At 37.0% G+C, this 21,737-nt stretch overlaps 1 protein-coding gene across 1 annotated transcript in view; it reads right to left on the bottom strand.

The window, feature by feature from the left end:
- Positions 1 to 21,737, bottom strand: part of TTC27 (tetratricopeptide repeat domain 27) — a gene marked incomplete at both ends in the record, with an annotated part of 119,402 nt that overhangs the window by 54,364 nt on the left and 43,301 nt on the right. Inside the window, 2 exons of the mRNA XM_084234667.1 lie at positions 3,453 to 3,575; positions 5,073 to 5,168. Of these exons, the coding sequence (XP_084090793.1) occupies positions 3,453 to 3,575; positions 5,073 to 5,168 (219 nt within the window). The remainder of the gene's footprint in view (positions 1 to 3,452; positions 3,576 to 5,072; positions 5,169 to 21,737) is intronic.

Raw genomic sequence — 21,737 nt, 5'->3', positions numbered from 1 at the left:
TTATTTTTTATTATTTTTTAATATTTTATTTTATATAATTCCTATATCATTTTTCATCTTTGTACAATGTACGCATTTTCATTTTGGTTATATTCCCCATACAAAGGATAATACTATTAGAGTTCGTAGATGCAATGATCTGCAAATGTAGCATAACAAAGTGTGGCATAATCTCAGGTAAGTCTTGTTTCTAGAAACAACAGAAAACAAGACAAGTGCCAGACCTTACTTCACCATTCCCTTTACCCCCACCCACTACAGGTAGCTTTTTAGAGCACTTTGTTTTTCATTTAGGGACCAAATTTGCTCAACAAAGTAAAAATTTGTCCTTAGGCTCAAGGAAACTTGTAGAAGTGTGCCAGATAACTTCAAAAAATTAAATACTAACAGATGAGAACCAGTTCTGACCCCAAGGTCAAGAAAAATTAATCTTAGCTATTTTGCCAATGGTCATTACATAACAAGAATTTCTGTAGGTAGTGTCTAAATTAGAAAGTCTGAGCCCCTACGATAGAGAGCTGCAAACACAAGCACCAGAATACAATAATTAGAATTAGATACTTTTCCGAATTTGCCTTTTAAAAATAAATTACGCCATTAAGCACTAAAAACAAGGATTAAAATTTCACAAACTTCTAGTTAAATCAAAATGTGGTGACAACTACTGGCACAAGACCAAATACTAAAAGAATCTCAGCTGTTTTAGAAATAAAGCATTTGCTTCCAAATTAAAGCAAAACTTTTTTAGGGCCCACGGTTAAACTGAACAGTAGTATAGCATAAGAAAAACAGGTAAGGGAAATCTTTTATGTGGCAAGTAAAATACTAAAATGAACCTTTAAAATCAAGATTTTGAGGGACGTTTGTTTATAACTCACAATAGAATTAAAGCAAAATAAAAAGCAAAATAAATATTTTCTAGAATAAGAATAAGAATAAACAGGGGGATTTATCATTATTATAAGACAATTCTTACAATGTAATGTGCAAATTTAAAAAATAATGACACCATAACTTGTGGGGCACAATCAAACCCATTCTCTCAAAGGGATGAATCCATTATAATTTTCCTCCTGCAATTATAGAAAGTCTACTTTCTATACTTTCCAAAATTAAAGAATTTTAATATTTCAAATCATGTTGTGGGCACTGGTGACTCACCAACTTGCTTAATTATTCCAAAAGTCAAAATTTTAAGAACCATCATATTTTTATAGCATTACTATTAATTTATTTACTAATTAATTTATGTTTAATATAATTAATATTCATTAATTATTACTTAATATTACTACTTTGTTTACTAAAAGACTAGCACCGTGAAGAATGATGCAATTGGAACCACATCAGACTGCAGATTGGGAGTTAAGTTATTCATTTATCTATTCATTCCTTTGTTAAAGAAAACATCTGAATACTACTTAGTGCCAGACAATGGGCACTAAAAAAAATTTAAGTTTCTAAAGAAACATAATACTATGTTTCATCAACTTTGAGATGCCATAAATCATAAAACTAACTCTTAACTAGTAAGGAAAAAATGCTTTCAATTAAATTACGACATATGTCTTGAATGAATCAGTCTCTCACAGCTTCGGTGTTTAAATCTATTCAAAATAGTTTGGCAGTTTTTTCCTGCCTTCAGTACAGTGTTTCACATTTCCAGTGGCAACCTTCTTTTTTTTTTTACACATCTCAGTATAAAACACAGTGTCTTCTACTTTGGGGCATCTTCCTTCTGTAGCTACCACAAAACACTTAGCAGTTATTTTTAAAGAAAAGTAATAGAATTGTGATGATTTCACCAGTGGCAAATGTGTATTTCACTTATAACCAAATTTAGATCTCTCTACTTTGTTGCTATCCTTTGCTGTATGTTCAATAATTTGTTTCAATACCAAATCATAATGGAATCTCTTTGAAGAGATTTTAAACATTTAAATTCAACATGTAACAAAGCACTGACATGCATGTAACTGACCTGAAATGATGATACAAAATATAATTCTAGCTAAGCTTGTATAAGCACACACAGTGATAACCTGGCCAGACTGACAACCTGATTGACAGCAATTGGAAGAGGTCATCTATTGTTAGATATAGCACAAATTCAGTGATGTGCCTTAGAAAAGCATCAGCAGTAACAGCAAACACTAACATGGCCCTATGAGGTAAGCACCATTTTGTGCATTTTACATACATGATATCACAAAAACCTGTACATAGGTAATACTGTGATTCGAGATGAGAAAAATGAGGCAAAGGGGATGGGCAGAAGAGGGCTGGTGTTGGAATAACTTGCCTAATATTGAAAAGTTGGCAAGCAGCAAGGCTGACATTTGAATCCAAGCAGCCTGGTCTAGAGGCTGTAGTTTCAACCTCTAAGCCACGCAGCCTCTCAGGCTAATGATCAGTAGCTAGCTTTATGACCTGAAGCAAATCATAAGAGACTCTTTTCCTCATTTGGAAAAGGAGAGAAATGAAATGATTATGAAACTGTTTCCCAGATGAAAATGTTATAATTCTATAATCTACATTAAGTTTTTTTCACATTCTGATTGCTCCTTTCACCAATACAAGGTTAAAGACCCTCACGGCCATTAGCAATTAGTGAAAAGAATGTTATTTTTCTATTAGTTTAAAACAGATGTAGGGGAGTATTTAAAAAACATACATGTACCACTATTTCTGTTTTTGATGATGATGGCAAAAAGTTGACTATGGACATAAATGATCTAATTTGTGGGTTTTACTCTGCTTGTATACTATGCTTATGACAGAAATTTAGTCACGTAAGTTTTTCATTCAAAATTAACAAATGATTTCAATATGTCAGTTCTAATAGTTACTCACAATGCAGTCCCTGTGTTGTATTCTCTGATTTGTATTCTTTTTTAAACTGTTCATTTATGAGGGGAAAAAACAAGAAATTAATAACAAATGCAAATACTGCAATATTTTCCCTCTAGACCCAATTTAAGGATGCATTACACACTTGACAACTTTTCTGCCCCAACAAGGGGTCACCTTACCCTTTGGATTTTTATTCTACAGGCTGAGCCAGCCGCTCTCCCTCCTAGGTAACTCCCTTCAAGCCTGAGTCTCTAACTTCAGTGAAGCTTAAATTAATTCCTAACATTTCACTTTGAAGCTGTCCTACAGGGGGAGAGTTAATAAAGGAAAGAGATCAAAATGAAACCTTTAAAGCTTCCATTATTTATACTTAAACATCAAAGACCATATCCATTTTGACCTGCCTTTCTGATTTATATACATACACATGCATATACATACTATAATTTGCCCCAACAGAAATGAGAGAAAACATTAAAATGATTTCTCAGGGGAAAAGAATATAAGTAAACAACTGGCAAAAGTGGGCTAAAAAGAAAAACAGAATAAGTGAAAATATGCTAAAAGATGGAAGTACATAGAATTTTACTATTACATACCTTGCCATGCTGACCGGCTCTTTCATAACAAATGACAACGTCTTCCCACATTTCCAGCTTCTCAAATATCTGAAGGGCTGAACTGGTACAGCCCAACTCAAAAAGTAAACTTGCAAGTTGGCGCTAGAAAAATCAAGTTAAAATAACAAACATTTCTTGATGTAAAGATATTTCTGTTTCACTTGCAAGTACATCCAATCTGCCTTTTTAGGTTCTGCTCATTGTAAATAAATGCATAATTTCTACAATTCAACTTTAATTAGGAATTTGTGATGATTCAACTCTAACTGTACTAAAGCAAGTTTCTTTACAAGAGGGAAAGAATTTAAGACAATATAAGCTGTTCAAAATATACAATATATCTTACAATTTTTCCAATGAACTCAAAACTTACAAAGCAAAATCAGTATTTCTTTCTTACAGAGATTTCTACATATGACAATCTCTGATTTGTAACACTGAAATTTAGTAAATCCATTTTCAAAACTCTAGTTAGAACAGTTAGCATCAATCATAAGAGGTAATAACTGATGGTAACATGGAGAAAAAGGAAACCCTTGGGCACTGTTTATAGAAATGTAAATTGTACAGTCACTATGGAAAACAGTAGGGCAGGTCCTCAACAATTTAAAAATTGATCTACCATATGATACAGGAAACCTACTTTTGGGTATTTATTAGAAGGAAGGAAAATCACTATCTTAAAGGTACCTATGTGTTCATTACAGCGTTATTTACAATAACCAAGAGATGGAACCTATCTAAGTGTCTGTCAACAGACTGTAGGTCTGTCTGTCTATCTATTGATTGATCAAGGAATAATATTCAGTCATTAAAAAGAAAATCCTGCCTTCTCAAGAACATGGATGAACTTTGAGGTTATTATACTAAGCGAAATAAGTCAGACAAAGAAAAACATTGTATGATCTTACATATATTGAATATACAGAAACAACAGCTTGATGGTTGCTGGGAGTAAGGGTAGTGGAAATAGGTGAAGGTCAAAAGAGATAAACTTTCAGTTATAAGACATGTAATGTATAGCATGGTGACTATAGTTAACAGTACTGTGTTGTATATTTGAAAATTGCTAGGAGAATAGATCTTAAAAGTTCTCATCACACAAGAAAAAAACAATAACTATGAGAGGGAATGGAAGCTAACTAAATTTACTGTAGCAATCATTTCATGTCATATACAAGTATCAAATCATTGCTATATGCCTTAAACTAATGTAATATTATGTATTATATTTCAAACTAAAAGGAAATACAAAAAAGAATAAAATAATGAATTGAGTCACTGAATGGTGAATTAGTGTTTCCAATCTGAAATCTACGTGCATAATCTACAAAAGAAAGAGGTCGGGAAGCTGGTTCTCCTGTTGTTTAATTTCTAGGGTTCTCATCATCTAGTCTTAAATTCTCAATATCATTAATCACAATAGCAATTTGAAGTAATCGGTAATCCCCAGTTAGATACTTCTGATACTCACCCTCATTTCACTGAAATATTTGAAAACACAAGAATAAAAGACTGAAAAAAAAAATCAATCTTTCTAATGCATTTAACTTTCTGCTGCAAAGTATTTTCCATATTCAATAATAATAATAAAAATACCTGAATAGCCCAGTGAGGTGGTACTTGACAACAATAGAAAATCTTCATACGTTCCAATACAGATGTAGTTTTATCTTCAAATTGGTCTGCAAGAGCCTTAAGAGCACATATCAAAATCAGAGCCCATAAATGTAGTAACTTTTTAATATAAACAGTATTCTTAGCATAAAATTTACACAAATGTACACATAAACAATAAAGAATATGAGTCACTTTCATAAGAATATAAAATGTGTGGATTTTTTTCTTGGAAATTCTTTGACTGTTTTTGTTTTTCACTGTGGTCTCTCACTAAACTCATATAAGTCAATCTACAAACCTACATAAATGGACTGTAGTCTGTTGGGATTTTGCTGTAGCAGCACTAACATTAAAATGTAATTTAAGGTCAGTTTTAAAAACCTTAAAGTTAATCAACATAAACATGTACATTAAACCTTATCAGGAAAATAGTTTTTAAAACCAAGGACTTCCTCTCCTACATTGGTGATGGGAATGTATTGCTACAGTCACTGTGGATATCAGTACGGAGATGTCTCACAAGTTTAAAAATTGAAATACCACATCATCCAGCTATTCCACTTCTGAGTAACTATTCAAATAACAAAAACACTAGCTCAAAAAGATATATTCACACCAACACACACTGCAGCATTATTCACAATGCCAAGATATGTAAAGAATCTCTGTCGGTGAATGACTTAATAAAGATATGGTTATATATGCTGCGCGCACACACACACACACACACACACACACAGGAGTACTACTCAGCTATTTAAAAAAAAAAAAGGATGAAATCTTACCATTTGCAACAACATGATGGACCCTGTACTAAGAGCCATACAGAGAAAGACAAACATCATATGATCTCAATCATACATGGACTATAAGGAAACAAGGCATTTGGACCTCCCTGGTGGCGCGAGGGATTAAGGCACAGCACTTTGAAGCTATCCGCAGCCACTGCAGCACCAGCTCAATCCCTGGTCAGGGAGGTGAGCCAATTGGCGCAATAGACCTCTCCTGACTTGCCCGCTGCTCCCCTTAGCAGTGTATTTCAGTCAATCTGCCTGTTCTGCTTCCCACTCCGTCTCTGGTGAATCCTCTCACCACTCACATCTCTGGCCTGCACCCCAGCTCTTGTATGCATAAATAAATAAATCTTTAAAAAAAAAAGAAAGAAACAAGGCAAATGAACAAACAAACATAAGCTCTAAGTTACAGAGAACAGATTGGTGGTTACCAGAGGAGGAGTTAGGATGTTGGGCAAAATGGATAAAAGGGGCAAACTGTATGGTGATGGATGAAAACTATATTCTATGATCATGAGGCAGTGTATACAGATGTTCAATCACAGTACTATATATCTAAACATATTATTGACCAATGCTACTTCAATAAAAATGCAATTTTTAAAAAACTAAGAACTTCCCGTAATTGTTCTCTCAAGCCTCATTAATCAGTCTTTTTTACTTTTTCTAAGAAAAAGATTTCATAATCACAATGTCACTGTTGACAATGGCACTTTCTAATAAAAATCAGAGAACCATGAAGAACTTCACTTAGGACTATCTTCTCAGGAGTAAAGTTAAAGTCAAACTGGATCTATTTGATTGCAAACAGTGAGTTCTCTTACTCTTCAGCAACAGGGCTGGAAGGCTGGACACTTTATGTGAGATCATCTTTAAGGCACGGTGGACAGCTGCAGGCTGCGTTCACTGAAGGATCCCTCTACTGTGCTCAGTAACTGAGCTCCCAGAAGCAACATCTAGAAGCAGACAATAAGACCACAAAAGCTGCAAAGAAAAGGCACCAGGGCCAATTGCAAAGTCAAAGGCCAATGCCCAGTAACCAAAAGAGCTAACATTTTCACTATCAAAGGAAGTCAGACACTTTTGGAGTACCTTGGCAAACACAAGCACAGCAGCTCCTGTCCTAAGGTGATCTTCACCTGCCTCTTAATTTACCCTTCAGTTTGAAACAAGTATATACATTATTTTCTCACACGCACTTAGAAAGTGTCTCAAGTGTGAATTATGACCATTTTTGCAAAATGCAAAACTCAGTTTTCTTTTTATGACAGTTGATGAGTTTTCACAGGTCAGTCTTCTGAAGATTAGATGGCAACAATATGTCAACATTAACTTTCTGCTTTTATTGCACATTAAGTAGGAAAATGTCCTTTTATTTGAAGATGAAGAAGCACCATGTTAGCAACTCACTTTCCCACACTTTAGGGTGTAACACACAGTTGTAGTATATTTGCAAATTTTTTATAAGTTTGAGAATGTTTCAAATTTTTACAAAATTAATTTTTCAATGGAAAATTTCTTAAAAGAGAAGTAGCAACGTCCTCAGTAAGTTGAGGAAGAACAAAAACAGTAAGAATCTAGTATATGCCAGTAAAAGCCCAAGACAAAGAGACTAGTTTCTCAACAAGGAAACTGCTCCTAAAATGGGGTTCTCCACAATATACCAGGTGAGAGATATATTTGTTAGCCTAAGAGTACCCTGTAGGATGAGAAAACAGTCATTACATCACTTCCTTGACAATCCAAGATATTTTTCAATCAAGTCAGTCAGAACAAATTGAGACAAAAACAGACTCCTAAACCACCTTGGTCAAAATATATTTAAAGTTTTCTGGCCTTACTTCACAGAAACTTAATAGCAAAAAAGTTGTATGCTTATGCACAAAGCTGTTTAGTGTAGGAGGGAAAAAAGAAAAACTTCTGACTGAATACATATGGTTACAATACATAAATAGAAGGTTCACTGAATTGCTTCATAAAAGGGGGGGTGAATTTTTAATCAAAAAAATTTTGACAATAAAAAAATAACTAATGCTTATTTAATAAAAACTAAAAAGCCAAATGCAACATTACAAGACTTACTTTTCCAAATTTCTAATTACATGTGAAACATTTTTTTTTCAAACAAAACTCATGCTGTGTGCTTCAGTGACTACATCAAGCTAAAACTTACTAAGTGCCTAGTAAATATATCCTGAATTACTAATAAAAATCTACTAGATATTTCAGGTACAATTAGGTGATCTTAGAATGTCTGTGTTTCTTATACTCTCTAAAATGCCAAAGACCACTGGTGAGAAAGCAGAGAATCAACTTTATTTGAACTCGATACCACATAAAAGGCCCTGTACAAACAGTCACACTTCACAAGAACTTGATTAGGTAATATGTATGATAAAGATTAAAGAGAATTCTAACCAATCTTCACTCCTGCACAAAATGTACTTTACCTAAATGTACAACCACCTAAATAACATTTACCTACCAACAAAACTAAGAACATTTAATTTATCTATTTCCTCCACCAAATTAAAAGTACTCTATTTTATTTGCTAACTTATTACAAATACAGGGACATTACACAGTACATCTCTAGGTTTTATAGAGTTAAGATTATTTCTAGCAAGGCATTCTGGAGAAAGAGCCATCATATTCAAACAAACCAGAATTCTCAAACAGTGTTGATAAATAAATTGACCTGGATTCAATATAGGTCTATCTCCAACAGCAAGTCACTTAATTACAATGGCACTCAGCGATGAAATGATTTTTTTTTAAAGATTTATTTATTCATTTATACAAGCACTGGGTACAGTCAGAAGCGCGGGAGGGTGAGAAAATTCACCAGAGCCAGAGCGGGGAGCAAAGCAGGCAGAAGGACTGAAGTACACTGCTGAGGGGAGCAGTGGGCAGCAGGAGAGGTCTGCGCACCATGTGGGACTCTTGCCGGTGGCCGGGAATCGAACCGGCACTACAGAGGTTGCAGGGAGCTTCGCAGCCAGGGTTCAACCGCTGCGCCACCAGGGAGGCCCGATGAAAGGATTGTGTAAGTGATCTTTGTACTTTGCACAGTCACGAGCATAAGACTTTATCGAAAGAATAATTTGTTTTATTTCAGGCATTTGAAGAGATTTAGTTTTAGGTAGCATTACCTGAACACCAGTATCGTGTGTTCATGATATGTATCTCTTAGGTGCAAACCAAGTACCTAAAAAGTTTAGAAGCAATGACCAGACATTTAGTATGATGTGACTGGGACTGAATGAAAGTGTAATCTCAGTTTACTACTGTGTATATTTACCTGCATGAACATAGGCATAACATACTCAGTAAGGAATTAGCACCATGCAACCTTTCACACACAATAAGAAATTTAGGTAAATGACCTCTTAAGCTTTTCCCACCCATTTTCTCTTTCCAATTTCAAATTTTCATGAGTATCACAAATGAGAGTTATGAGTACTTGAACATTAGTTAAAACTGTTATGAGTAGATGGTCTTGAAGGAAAGACGGCAATGTCAAAAACAGACAAAGAGACAGACAAGAAAATATACCCTCAAGCAATCATTAAAGAGTGGTTTTGGCTTCTGAACAAAGACTTGAAAGCAAGACAGAGTGTAAAGAGATGTGAATAAATGGGAAAGATGAGAAGCAGAAAGTGGGGAGTAGTCCAAGGTTGGGAGAAAGCCAGTTCACAGAAAAGCCAGGCACATCTGGGGGGACACACCAAAGACGACTTCATGGCGCAGAAACTATTGTGGTATGAGACTGTTTCCAAGCTTTAAGACTCTCTTTTACTGTCATTTTCTCCCCAACCTCCACTTAAAACATTTATACTTTTGAGAGTCCTTTGGGAAAATGTACTTATGCATATGGATCCCCTAGCCCCATGCAATTACAACTCTCACAGCACCACAGGTAAGGGGGTAGCTCATGGAACAAAGAAAGAAAGAATAAAACCACTGAAAGCAAATACTTGTCCTCTCTTAAAAATAACAATACAGAAAAAACTTCCCAGAAAAACTAGGGAGGATGAAGGCTACATTTTAAAATTAACACAAAAAGAATGATTTAGTATAGAAGAACAATTCTCAGCAAGGTCTGGTATGATTTAGATTTTATTTATGTGCCTGTATCTCAAAGTACAGCACACATATCTTCAAAGGAACAGAGTTAGTCCCTATGGACTTACCCTTTCACCAAAGGCTATTCATTCTTGTTAGCATAATATCAAAGTGTTTATCAGATTTCTGAGGCCAAGTATAAATTAGCTGATAATCTAAAAGTGTGACTGATCAGATGCCAAATCACCTAGTTTTGTTGTGCAAACTTTGTATGTTTGCGGAGGAGAGTGGGATTATTATATGCAGTCAATCAAATATAACCAAGCTGAACAGCTTTCTCTGATAGAAATCTATAGCCACTCAGTTGTGATTTACAGAGAGTAATCAAACTAACTGTCACCTCATATTCCAAGCGCAAGAAAATGCCCAACAGGAATATGAAGAACGAGAAAACCTTTTAATATACCTATAAGTGTCAAACACATCATAAAAACTGTTTTTCACCCAGTTCTTCCTCATGTATACGATACTGCAGCTCAAAGAGAGAAAAATGACTTGCCCAAAGTCATAACAAAGCTATGAAATAGGTTAACCTGTGTGATTCCAAAGACCAAAGTTGACAATTTCATTTAAACCCTACCTTATGGGAGTGCGATCTTGTCCAACCACTATGGAGAGCTGTGTGGAGATACCTCAACCTACTAAAGATAGAGCTTCCATACGATCCAGCAATTGCACTCCTAGATATTTACCCAAAGGACACAGAAACATTAATTCCAAAGAGCACCTGCACCGCTATGTTTATAGCAGCACAATTTACAATAGCTAAGCTTTGCAAACAACCCAAATGCCCAAAAATAGATGACTGGATCAAGAAGATGTGGTACATATACACCGTGGAATATTACTCAGCATTCAAAAAAGATAAACACATGCAATTTGCAGCAACATGGATGGAGCTGGAAGGGATCATGCTCAGCGAAATAAGCCAGAAAGAAAGAGAAAAATACCGGATGGTCTCACTAATAGCAGGAATCTAGAAAACCTCAATATGGACCAGGAAAAAGAACAACTATAAGAAAGAAAAAAATCAAAATCAACAAACAACTATGAACCGGAGACACTCTTTGCGGGGGGAGGGGAAGGAGGGATTGGTGTCAAAATCCGGATTGCAATTGTATGGGGAATATAAAAATAATTTTTAAAAAATAATAAAAGTACAAAAACAAAAACAAAACCCTACCTTAGAACTAAGTGGACAAGTACCAGATCTGTGAAAATAAAAAGGTTCTCATTGGAAAATATTGAGAATGCTAAGTTCTGTTTTGTTTTTACTTAAATGTCATGATATGGGAGGTCAGGGCATGGCCTGGTCAAGAAGATCTTCAATTCCTGTTTCCTGTGCCAGACACAAACAGGACTTTAGTGTGGGGCTGGCGGGAGCTGTGTCTAGTAATGGAGGATGGGAGAACTTAGGTTCTTTTTTTTTAATGACCCCACTGTGAAAAGATGAACATAAAGAGGCTTCAAGGAAGCCCAGGAAGCTACACTGTAACATTCTACTTAGTGACCTTACTAATAGGCGAATAGTTGTTAATACTTATTAGTTTCAGGAACGCTATAAACTCTTACAAATCATGAAAGGATTCCAAAGAGCTTTTGTTTATGTGGGCTACAATGCCAATGCATCAATATTTATCATAATAAAAATGATACTAAAACAAAAAAATTTAAATATTTTAATTCACTTAAAAATTAATTCATAAAAAAATAACATGTTCATATAACAACTACTATTTTTTTAAGACTTAAAAGGATTGTCAATGCCTTACATTATCGCAAATCTCTTTTATATCTGGCTTATTAAATGATAGCTAGATTCTCATACCTGCTTCTGCATTCAGTCTGTTGCAGTGATATTCTGGCTGAAGTTTACCAAAAAAAAAATTAGCCTCACGCAGATAAGTAGTTGGAAAGAGAAAAATGCATTAATAGGCTTTTCAATGAATTGTGGGCATGTTATATTATAACAAAATTCAATATGTGTTAGCTTCTTAGAATTATTTGTAATGTGGAATTTGAAATCCTATAAAGGACCTTCTCAGTTTTATTTAATATTCTGCTACCTTAAAAATCCAATGATTAAAAAAAAAAAAAAAAAACCCAAGCAAAACCCACACTGGTCTATCTTGAAATCTGAATGAATCTTTTACCCATGCTTGATTTGTTTAACGTTATGCATTCTCTTTTAGAAAATGTTCAAATCTTCCAAATGTTGACTTCTTCATACAGTTTTTAAGTTATATTTATTAATATCAACAACAATCTCATCAGAAAGCTCTCATCCTGATACCTTAAGTTTTGAAAAGTTGTCAATCATAGTTGCAGACACAAGTTTTCCAAAATTCTCATTTTCTCCTTGAAAGCTCATAATGTAATCATTGGTAACACATATCATTGATTATTTTCCTTTAAGTAATGAGCCACTTCATTCATTTTTGAAAAAGTTTCTGTCAAACACCCAAGTCTGAATACCCATAGTTTGGCAAGAGTTCAAGTAAAAAACAGTGTTCCCTGGGGAAAGCTGCTCGTTGGGCTTATTCTTGAGATAGCCACTATACTTCAGCATGCAGCACCAAGGGTTTTCCAGGTAACTCTCATTTCATCACACAGAATAGTATAAAACCACACTGGAAGGGTAAAGACTTGATGAAATAAAATTAACACTGTATCAAGACACTCATAAATAAAGTTGACCTTTTGTAAACTACAAATGCATGGCAGTTAAACATATGATGACTAACAAGCAAGGCTTGGTGGTCCTGCCTCAAATATGGAGAAGGGGCGGCAGTTTGAACTGTTTCTGTTGCTGTTGACACAGAATCAACACAGTGAACAGGTAACTACTATTTCAGTAGTATTATGGATAAGGTAAATTTGACCTGTGGACTCTCTGAAATGGTCTTCAGTCTCCCACCGGTCTACAGGTGACCCTTTGAGAGGGGTTGCCTGAGGGTGAGAGGATGTACAATTTCTCCCGCCTTCCCTAACCACACCCACCTCCAACTTTCTCCCAAAACTTCTCCAGGGGATTCTCTTAGTGTTTAAGATAACATTTAGAAGGTCTTTTTTATTATCTTGTCTTAAACAATTAGGAAATGAGAACACAAATCGACCTGTTTACAATCTACAATTAGAAGAGGGAAAGAATTTAAAAAAACATTAAAACTAGACTGAATGTTTTGAATTTCTAGTATTATTTTATTTTTCTAAAACAGTTAAATAATTGCACCCTACTTCCCTGAGGTCTCAGTCAAATGCAGAGCACCAGATCTTCCAGTCCTCGTTTCGACTGGCCCAGGTCCTGCGGCCTCACTAACAATCACCTCTCAGGTTCTTCCTGGCACTCAGCCCCTTTTAAATCACCACACTGGCCTCCAGACTTGGTAAACGCCCTTTCAGCCTCTGTTCTGTATGTACTTGGGTGTGAGACAGAAAAACATCTGGAGCTACTAAAGATTAACAGCCTACCTCAGCCTAAGGCGGTCTTTCCCCAAAGTAGCCATAATCACCCCCACCCCGGATCTCTGAGGGGCAGGCTGAAGAGATGTATTTTAACAAGCACCTTGGAAGTGGTTCATCTGCTCAGGCGAGTTTGGGAAATGACTCATGAGGCTGTTAAGGTACACGGGGTGCTCTCCCAGGGAAATCTGATGTGTCAGTTCAACAACATCATCTGTTCCAAAAACGTGTGTCCCTGCCTGGAATCTGACTCAAGTTATCATTTAGTGCCTTTGGAAGTGGATTTTAAGTGGAGGTACTTCACTCCATCCCCTTAGTAAGTTCCTTTTTTATTACGTATATTTTACTTTTCTGTAACTTTCTAGGGTCTTTTTATTTTTTTACTATCAATAACAAGTATATTTTATGCTGTATATCACTTGCCCCACTCTTACTCCACCAATATATGAAGTCACCATTGTTATATTTGGCTAATCTAGAATCATAAAACTCACCCCTGGATTAAGCCTATCAGCATCCTTCAAGGCAGAATCCTTTCTTGGCCTTATCAGAAGCCAATGTCATTCAGCCATTTGCGTGTTCTTTTCCCACACAGATCATTTCCTAATATTGTGTGCATTCTTTCTCCTTCCCCTTCACCTGAATGGGAGACCTGGAGACGCTGAGTTATGCAACCCAAGGCTATCTCACAAAAGCCCCTATTCATATTTTCCCACCTATGCTCATTCAACTCCTTTCCCCCAGATAATGCAAGTCCTCTACTGAGAGCTTTTTTTTTAAAGTCTGTTCTCACAGCTTCTTAAAACAGACAGTATGTGGACAAAGGCATGGACTTCAAAATCCAAGGTCTATCTGGTTTGAATTCTAGGCTACAGTACCCTGAGTTAGTCACTTAAATTTTCTGTCCTTCAGTTTCTCCCTAGTTAAAATGTATATGCCTACTTACAAAGACACTCAGCACCAGGCAGCTGAGTGTCCAGTGAGTGGTAAGTAATGAAACATGGTTCTGAATAAACAATAGTAACCACAGGAATTCCACAAATAAAAGCACAGCTATAGTCAGATGAGCAAATCCTAGTATACTTGGCAGAAACTTTCAAATGCCACACTTGGTTATGGGTATAAGTGAAGTACAGAATGGGATGGAAGACACATTTTCATAACTCAGATAACTGCAAAGCTCAATGGCATTACTCAGCATATGAAACATGAAACACCAAAATTAACCTAATGCTTTTAGATTTTCCAGGTACTACTGACAGCTTTTAATGAATTATGAAGGATTGGGCAGTTTTATTTTCTTGTAGCTTCTACAATGTGAGGGTAATAATCAGTCAGCACTTATTAAGGGCTTACGATGTGCCAGACATTATTCTAACCATTTCACAAATATTAACTCATTTAGCCCCTCAACATTTATTTAAGGTAGGCACTTAGTGTTCCCACAGTCTACAGAGAAGTGACACACAAGAGGTTAGGGAATTTTGAATTTAACTTGGTCAGAGTCCAGACAACAAAATCCGGGTTCCTCTAACAACAGACATTCTGGTACCGATGCAGGCAGAGATGTGAGAATGAAGGGAATAAAAATGAGAAAGATCTGATGATCTGTTTGAGCCCCTGAGTCCAGCTATCTCTTAGACTGGGATACTCTTAGACTTCCCAGTTATTATAAAAGCCAATAATTTTTTTTACATCCAGTTTGAATTGGGTTTTTGTTCCTTACAACTCAAAGGTTCCTTATTGAGAACTGTCTTAATTTACTTAATTTTACCGAAGTAGAAGTATAACTAGTTTCAAAAAGCTCTAAACTTCAATCTGTTCATTACAAGCACCTTATATTTAGGAGAAGAATGTTTAAAGTAAGTATAAAAATGAAATGTAATCTCTCAAATTTTGAAGCCAAACCCACTCATTAGGCAAGTCAAATATAGGCAAGGTCAGCCAGACCACATGCTCCATGCCATATTGTGGTCCTTCATCAGTGGCTCTATAATTCAGCAGTATATTCTCCACTTACATAGCTACATATTGCAATCAGAATCAAACCTGCCAAGTATAATGCATGTGAATGTACTTTTACGAAGGACATTTGTAAAATATAATAGAGCACATGCATATTCTGAGACACTAAAATGGGAGAGAAGTCTTCAATGCAGACCAAATGATAGGTTATAACAAAGAGAGGACACTTTGTTGAGAAAATTGAGTGAACATGTTTTCAGTTAATTAATTCAAGACCACCAGTCACTTATCACTTATTTAATGGCTTCGAAGGGTAATGATTTATGCTGGTAATTTATCAGATTTTAGGAAATTCAGTAACAAAAAATTGCATTCCCTTATTTTTGCTCTACCCTTAAAAAAAAAAAAACCAACCAACCAAATTATGCATTACTACCCTCTGAGAACCCTACATTAACCTCAGCATGATCAAGGTGACTGTTTTGTTCCTATTAGTTTTGGCATCATGGCTAAAGATCAGGCTGAAAACCAAGGGGTACTTCTCACACTGATAGTTCAAACAGTGACATCCCCTATAACTAGATATTTTCCTGGGAAACTAGGGTAGTAGGGAGCCATACCTGTATCTGAGAAAAGGAATGACAGTAGAAAGATTAGTCTCAGGCCTCCCCAGTGGCGCAGCAGGTTAAGCGTAGTGCTGTGAAGCTGTTCGCAGCCTCTGCAGTATGGGTTTGACTGCCGGCCGGCCACGCCAGGGAGATACCCACATGGTGCAGCAGACCTCCCCTGTCTCGCCTGCTGCTCCCCTCAGCAGTGCTTTCGGTCCATCTGCCAGTTCTGCTCCTCGCTCTGTCTCTGGTGAATCCTCTCACCCTCCTGCACCTCTGGCCTGTACCCCAGCTCTTGCACAAATAAATCTTTGAAAAAAATATTTTTTTAAAAAAGAAAGACTAGACTCTATAGCACTCAGATTACGAAGGTACCAGAAGACAACACAATCTTTAGCTAACTTTCAATTTGCTCTGCTAATACGTAGTTAATTCAAATTGATTTTTGTTTTCAAATTCAACATTAAGCAAACATCCACTGAGTGCCTATTCTTAGAATACCAAAATAAAATATAGAACTGTAAGTAAAGTGAGAAATTCATCTCCTAGGTGAGCCAGAAAGGTTTCCATATAAAGTATAATTTATTAAATATAACAAGTAAATGTTAAAATACAGCTATGAAAACACAGTCCATAAATAAACCTCACACAAATAGTCAATTACTTTCCATCAAAAGGTCCAACTAGTCAGTGGTTAGGCAAATGACAACAGTCTGAGTGAGAAATGTTGACGATCTAAAGTAGTATAATTCACCTATTAGTGATGGGATAAAACTAAACATCAGAAAGGCTTCTTTCACCTAAAACATAGAATGAAACTAAGAAGGTCAGAAGCCTGGGTCGACTGAGGGAAACCTCCCTTTATGATCAGGACTTGGCCAGAGGATGTAGATGATGGGCGGGCATACACTACCCTGTGCCCCTATGAGAAAGCCAAGGGGTACATCCGGCACTGACACTTCAAAGAGTGGCATCTCCTATAACTGGACATTTTCCTGGGAAACTGGGGTAGTAGAGCCATACCTGCATCTGAGAACAGGCTATGTTCCTCAGCTTAGTATAACTATATACTGCAAAGTATGGTAACTCTATTAATATAAAAATTAATCAGAAAGAACCTTTTGCAAATCAAAACAAAATACAAGACCCAGAGTATAAATCTTGATGGTGTACTACCGTGGCTGATATTTTTCCCCAGTGGTCTGTTATGAGATGCCCTTAACCATGAAATTAAACAGCTATATAAAGAAAGAACTAGTAACTTTTAAAAGAGAAATGACTCAGCCTACACAGGAGCATTAATATCCACAATGGTACCAATCATCTTGTTCTGGGCCCACTTCCTTCCATAATCAGCCATTATAAAAATCTCTATTCTATCAAAGCATGCATGCAACTACAGTATCAAGAACAGATGTTCTTTAAAAACTCACCTGGGGCCTCCCTGGTGGTGCAAGGGGGTTAACTCTCAACACTATGAAGCTATCCGCAGCCACTGCAGCACGAGTTCAATCCCCAGCCAGGGAGCTACCCACAAGGCACAGCAAACCGCTCCTATCTTGCCCACTGCTGTGCCCCTCAGCAGTGTATTTCCATCAGTCCACCTGTTCCTCTCCCCATTATGTCTCTAGTGAACCCTCTCACCCCCCATTCCTCTGTCCTGAACCCCAGTTCTTGTATGAATAAGTTTCTTTAAAAAAAAAACTCATCTGGGCCTCCCCGGTGGCGCAGGGGTTGAGCGCTGGGTTGCGAAACTGCCCACGGCCTCTGCAGCGCCGGTTCGGTCCCCGGCTGCTCCCCGGCCACCGGAGGAGGGTCCCACATGGCGCGCAGACCTCTCCTGCTGCCCGCTGCTCCCCTCAGCAGTGTACTTCGGTCCTTCTGCCTGTTCTGCACCCCGCTCTGGGTCTGGTGAATTCTCTCACCCTCCCGCGCTTCTGACTGTGCCCAGTGCATGTATAAACAAAACAAACAAACAAACAAACAAATAAATAAAAACATGCCTCTATTAAAAAAAAAAAACTCATCTGAAAATTGTGAAATCTCAATTAACTACCACAGTTAGGAAAGTGAACTTGCAGTTTGAAGGGATCCAGTGATAGAAACCTGCTATTATCTCAAATTTCCAGTTCTCAAAGCAATGTCCTCACAGAAACTCAAGGGTAAAGGAAGATTCCCACAAGACAATCGTCTTCAGAGGCACAACTACAAGGTTAGGGGCACACCTTCATAATATAAATTAACAGCCTTACCAGATAACTGAGTAAAATCTAATAGTAAGATTATCTTAATAAGCATTAAATATTTTAACATTAACCCTCAGTGACTGAGCTAGTTTATCTAATATTAGGTTAACACAGTTAACATGAAAGTTATAAAATGGCAACATTTAGTTTGCACAATTTTTTTTGTTTGGACACAAGATAGTCTCTTTGAATATATGTAGTTTCAATTAATTTTCTTCATACTTGGATTATATGTATAATACATTGCTTTCACCATACTAAAAAAAAAAAAGGATGGGACCTTATGATGAAGAAAATGTTGACTATTTGCATTTGGATCAGAAGGGAAAGGGGAATTCCACTGACTAGAAACTACATATTACAACCATTCTATAATCTTTTGCTAAAAGCAGGAAATAAATACTGTGGAATATCATCATTTTAATTCAAACTGTTTCTGATCATAAGCATTAAAATAAATAATGTTTCCATAAACATTATTTTCTTCACCATCACTACCACCATTATAGCCCTGGACATGCAATAATTAAAGAATCAGTCTGGAGAATTCCCATAAGAAATGGTAGTCCTCAATTTTGAATTCTTTCTTGCTCTGTGGGTCTTAAAACATCAATTTATTTGCCTTTAGGTGTGATGCAACATTTTAAGTTTGGCATGTTGCACTTATAAATCCCTTCCAAATCAGCCATCTTTGAGACCTGCCACTGGATCCTTCAATGTAAATGTCTACTGCTGTGTTAAGTTACAGTCCAGAATCTGTCATTAACTGGCCAAGCAAATTGAGGCAAGTCACCACCCTCATCACACCTGCATTTCCTCAACAAGTAATATGACAAGTTTAAGCTTTCCCATAAGAGTTTCTTCTTGTTCATTTTTCTTTCAGTTGTTATCACTTATCCTTTTATCGCTATATACAACCATAACAGGGAATAGGTTTTCACAGTAACTAAAATGTAATTTTTAAAAAACATTGCCTTATATATACAGCTGTAATTTTAAAATCACTTCCTCTTATTCTTCAGGGATGCAATAACTTCAACAAACACAGAAATGTCAAACTCTGAATCAGAGAAACTGGCAAGAATTCAGATTATGAGGTAAATGGTTCAACGAATAACAGAAAATTAAATGAATTCTGCATTCATCTTATCACACGATCTGGCTAATTTTCAAATTTCCTGGGTTGGGGGGTGTGTGAAAAGAATTTCTCTGATTTTCCATAGATGCAGAAATAATAACAACCTCTATACGCAGGCATACAACTATCTTTGTGATGAAGCATTTGGATAGCAAGATGGAGACTCCAAATAAAGTAAGGCAAGTGCAAAACACTAGAGCATAGTGATTGACATCCCCTTTAAAATTCACTTTCCCCAGTCAAAAGTAGATGCCAGTTTTATATGCAAAGATATAATCTGCATAATGAAAATGGTGCCACTTTCAAGATGAAAAGATATACACTTACAAACCAATTTACCTCTAAACTTTTAAAATTTAGCCCTTTACAAAAGAAAAATGAATCACAACTTAGTTCTTTTATATACTAAAGCTAATGGAGGAGATAAACACAAAGCAAATCGTTTCAATGTCAACATGTCTTTCAATAATAAGTGTTTTAAGGGCCTCCCCGGTGGCGCAAGGGGTTAAGCACCGCACTATGAAGCAATCCGCAGCCTCTGCAGCACAAGTTCATCCCCGGCCGACCAGGGAGCTACCCACATGGTGCAGCAGACCTCTCCTGCCTCACCCGCTGCTCCCCTCAGCAGTGTATTTCAGTCAGTCTGCCTGTTCTGTTCCCCACTCTGTCTCTGGTGAATCCTCTCACTTCCCTGCATCTCTGGCCTGTGCCCCAGCTCTTGTATGCATAAATAAATAAATCTTTAAAAAAAATAATAACAGTACAAAACATAACAAAACAAAAAACAGACCACTATAAATCAGAGACATCCTGCAGGGGAGGAGGAGGGAGAGAGAATCAGAGGGAGGGAGGGAGGAACACAGGGGACTGAGGTGATGGTGCACAGGTGCATTGGCAAAGGAAATTCTACACCTGAGGGGGGGGAAGCAAATATTGTTCAAAAATGAACAATGATGTAAAAATAAATAAAAAAAGAAATGTGATGTTATAATATAATGAAAGATATATACTTGGTCTTTGTCCCGGTTCCTGGCACAGAGCTCCTACAACCCTTCTAACTTCCTGCGTGGTATGGACTAGAGGAGAGTGTTCTGTTACTCATAAAAAGGCCCTTTCCCTTTCAACTTACTGAGTTTATGCTTCTGAGGTGACTCCAGGAACATGATGATTTAATGTCAGAGGACCCATCCAGGTGACTAGAGGGTTAGAACTTTCAGCCCCAAACTGGAGAGAGTAGGGAGGAAAGGGGAGGTGACTAAGCTAATCACTACTGCCTGTGATTTAATCAACTGTTTCTACATGATGGGTTTCCACTAAAACCCTGAAAACAGAAGGGTTCAGAGCTTCTAGGGTGGTGAACACACGCTGAGGTGACATAGTCCAAGCCCCACAACTTCTGTATTCAGTACCCTTCCAGACTTCACCTTCTAAACTTTTCATCTGGCTGTCCATTGGTAGCCTTTATAATATTCTTCATAAGTCAGAAATATGAAATAGTATTTCCCTGAATTGAGTCATTCTAGCAAATTATTGAACCTGAGGAGGTTCAATGGTCCGTTTTTATAGCGGTCTGTTTTTTGTTTTGTTGTGTTTTATATTGTTTTTTTTTTTTTAAAGATTTATTTATGCATACAAGAGCTGGGGTACAGGCCAGAGATGCAAGGAAGTGAGAGGATTCACCAGAGACAGAGTGGGGAACAGAACAGGCAGCCTGACTGAAATACACTGCTGAAGGGAGCAGTGGCGAGACAGGAGAGTTCTGCTTCGCCAAGTTCTGCTTCGCCTGAACATGAACACCCTCTTCCCGATTTACAGCGAGTGTGTCACAAGTACCCAGACTTGCAACAGGCATCTCAAGTGGAGGACAGTCACATGGGACTGAACCTGAATGTCTGCACTAACAACTGGTGTCAGAAGTGTTGTGAGTAGGGCCTCCCTGGTGGCGCAAGGCGTTAAGAACCGCACTATGAAGCAATCCGCAGCCTCTGCAGCACTAGTTTGATCCCTGGCCAGGGAAGTGACCCACATGGTGCAGCAGACCTCTCCTGACTCGCCCACTGCTCCCCTCAACAGTGTATTTCAGTCAGTCTGCCTGTTCTGTTCCCCATTCTGTCTCTGGTGAATCCTCTCACCCCCAACCCCGCATCTCTGGCCTTTACCCCAGTTCTTGTATACATAAATAAATAAATCTTTAAAAAAAAAAAAAAGAAGAATTGCTTTAAAAAAAAAAGTGTGAGTAGAGGAACAATTTTCCTTCTGAAAGCTCTGTGGTCACAGAGCTACAAAGTGAAAGAGTAGGGAGTTAG

Source organism: Talpa europaea (genome assembly GCF_964194135.1).
Source record: "Talpa europaea genome assembly, chromosome: 6".
Classification (NCBI taxonomy): Eukaryota; Metazoa; Chordata; class Mammalia; order Eulipotyphla; family Talpidae; genus Talpa; species Talpa europaea.
The sequence above is the reverse complement of the archived record's forward strand: the minus strand, read 5'-3'. Positions and strand labels throughout refer to the sequence as shown.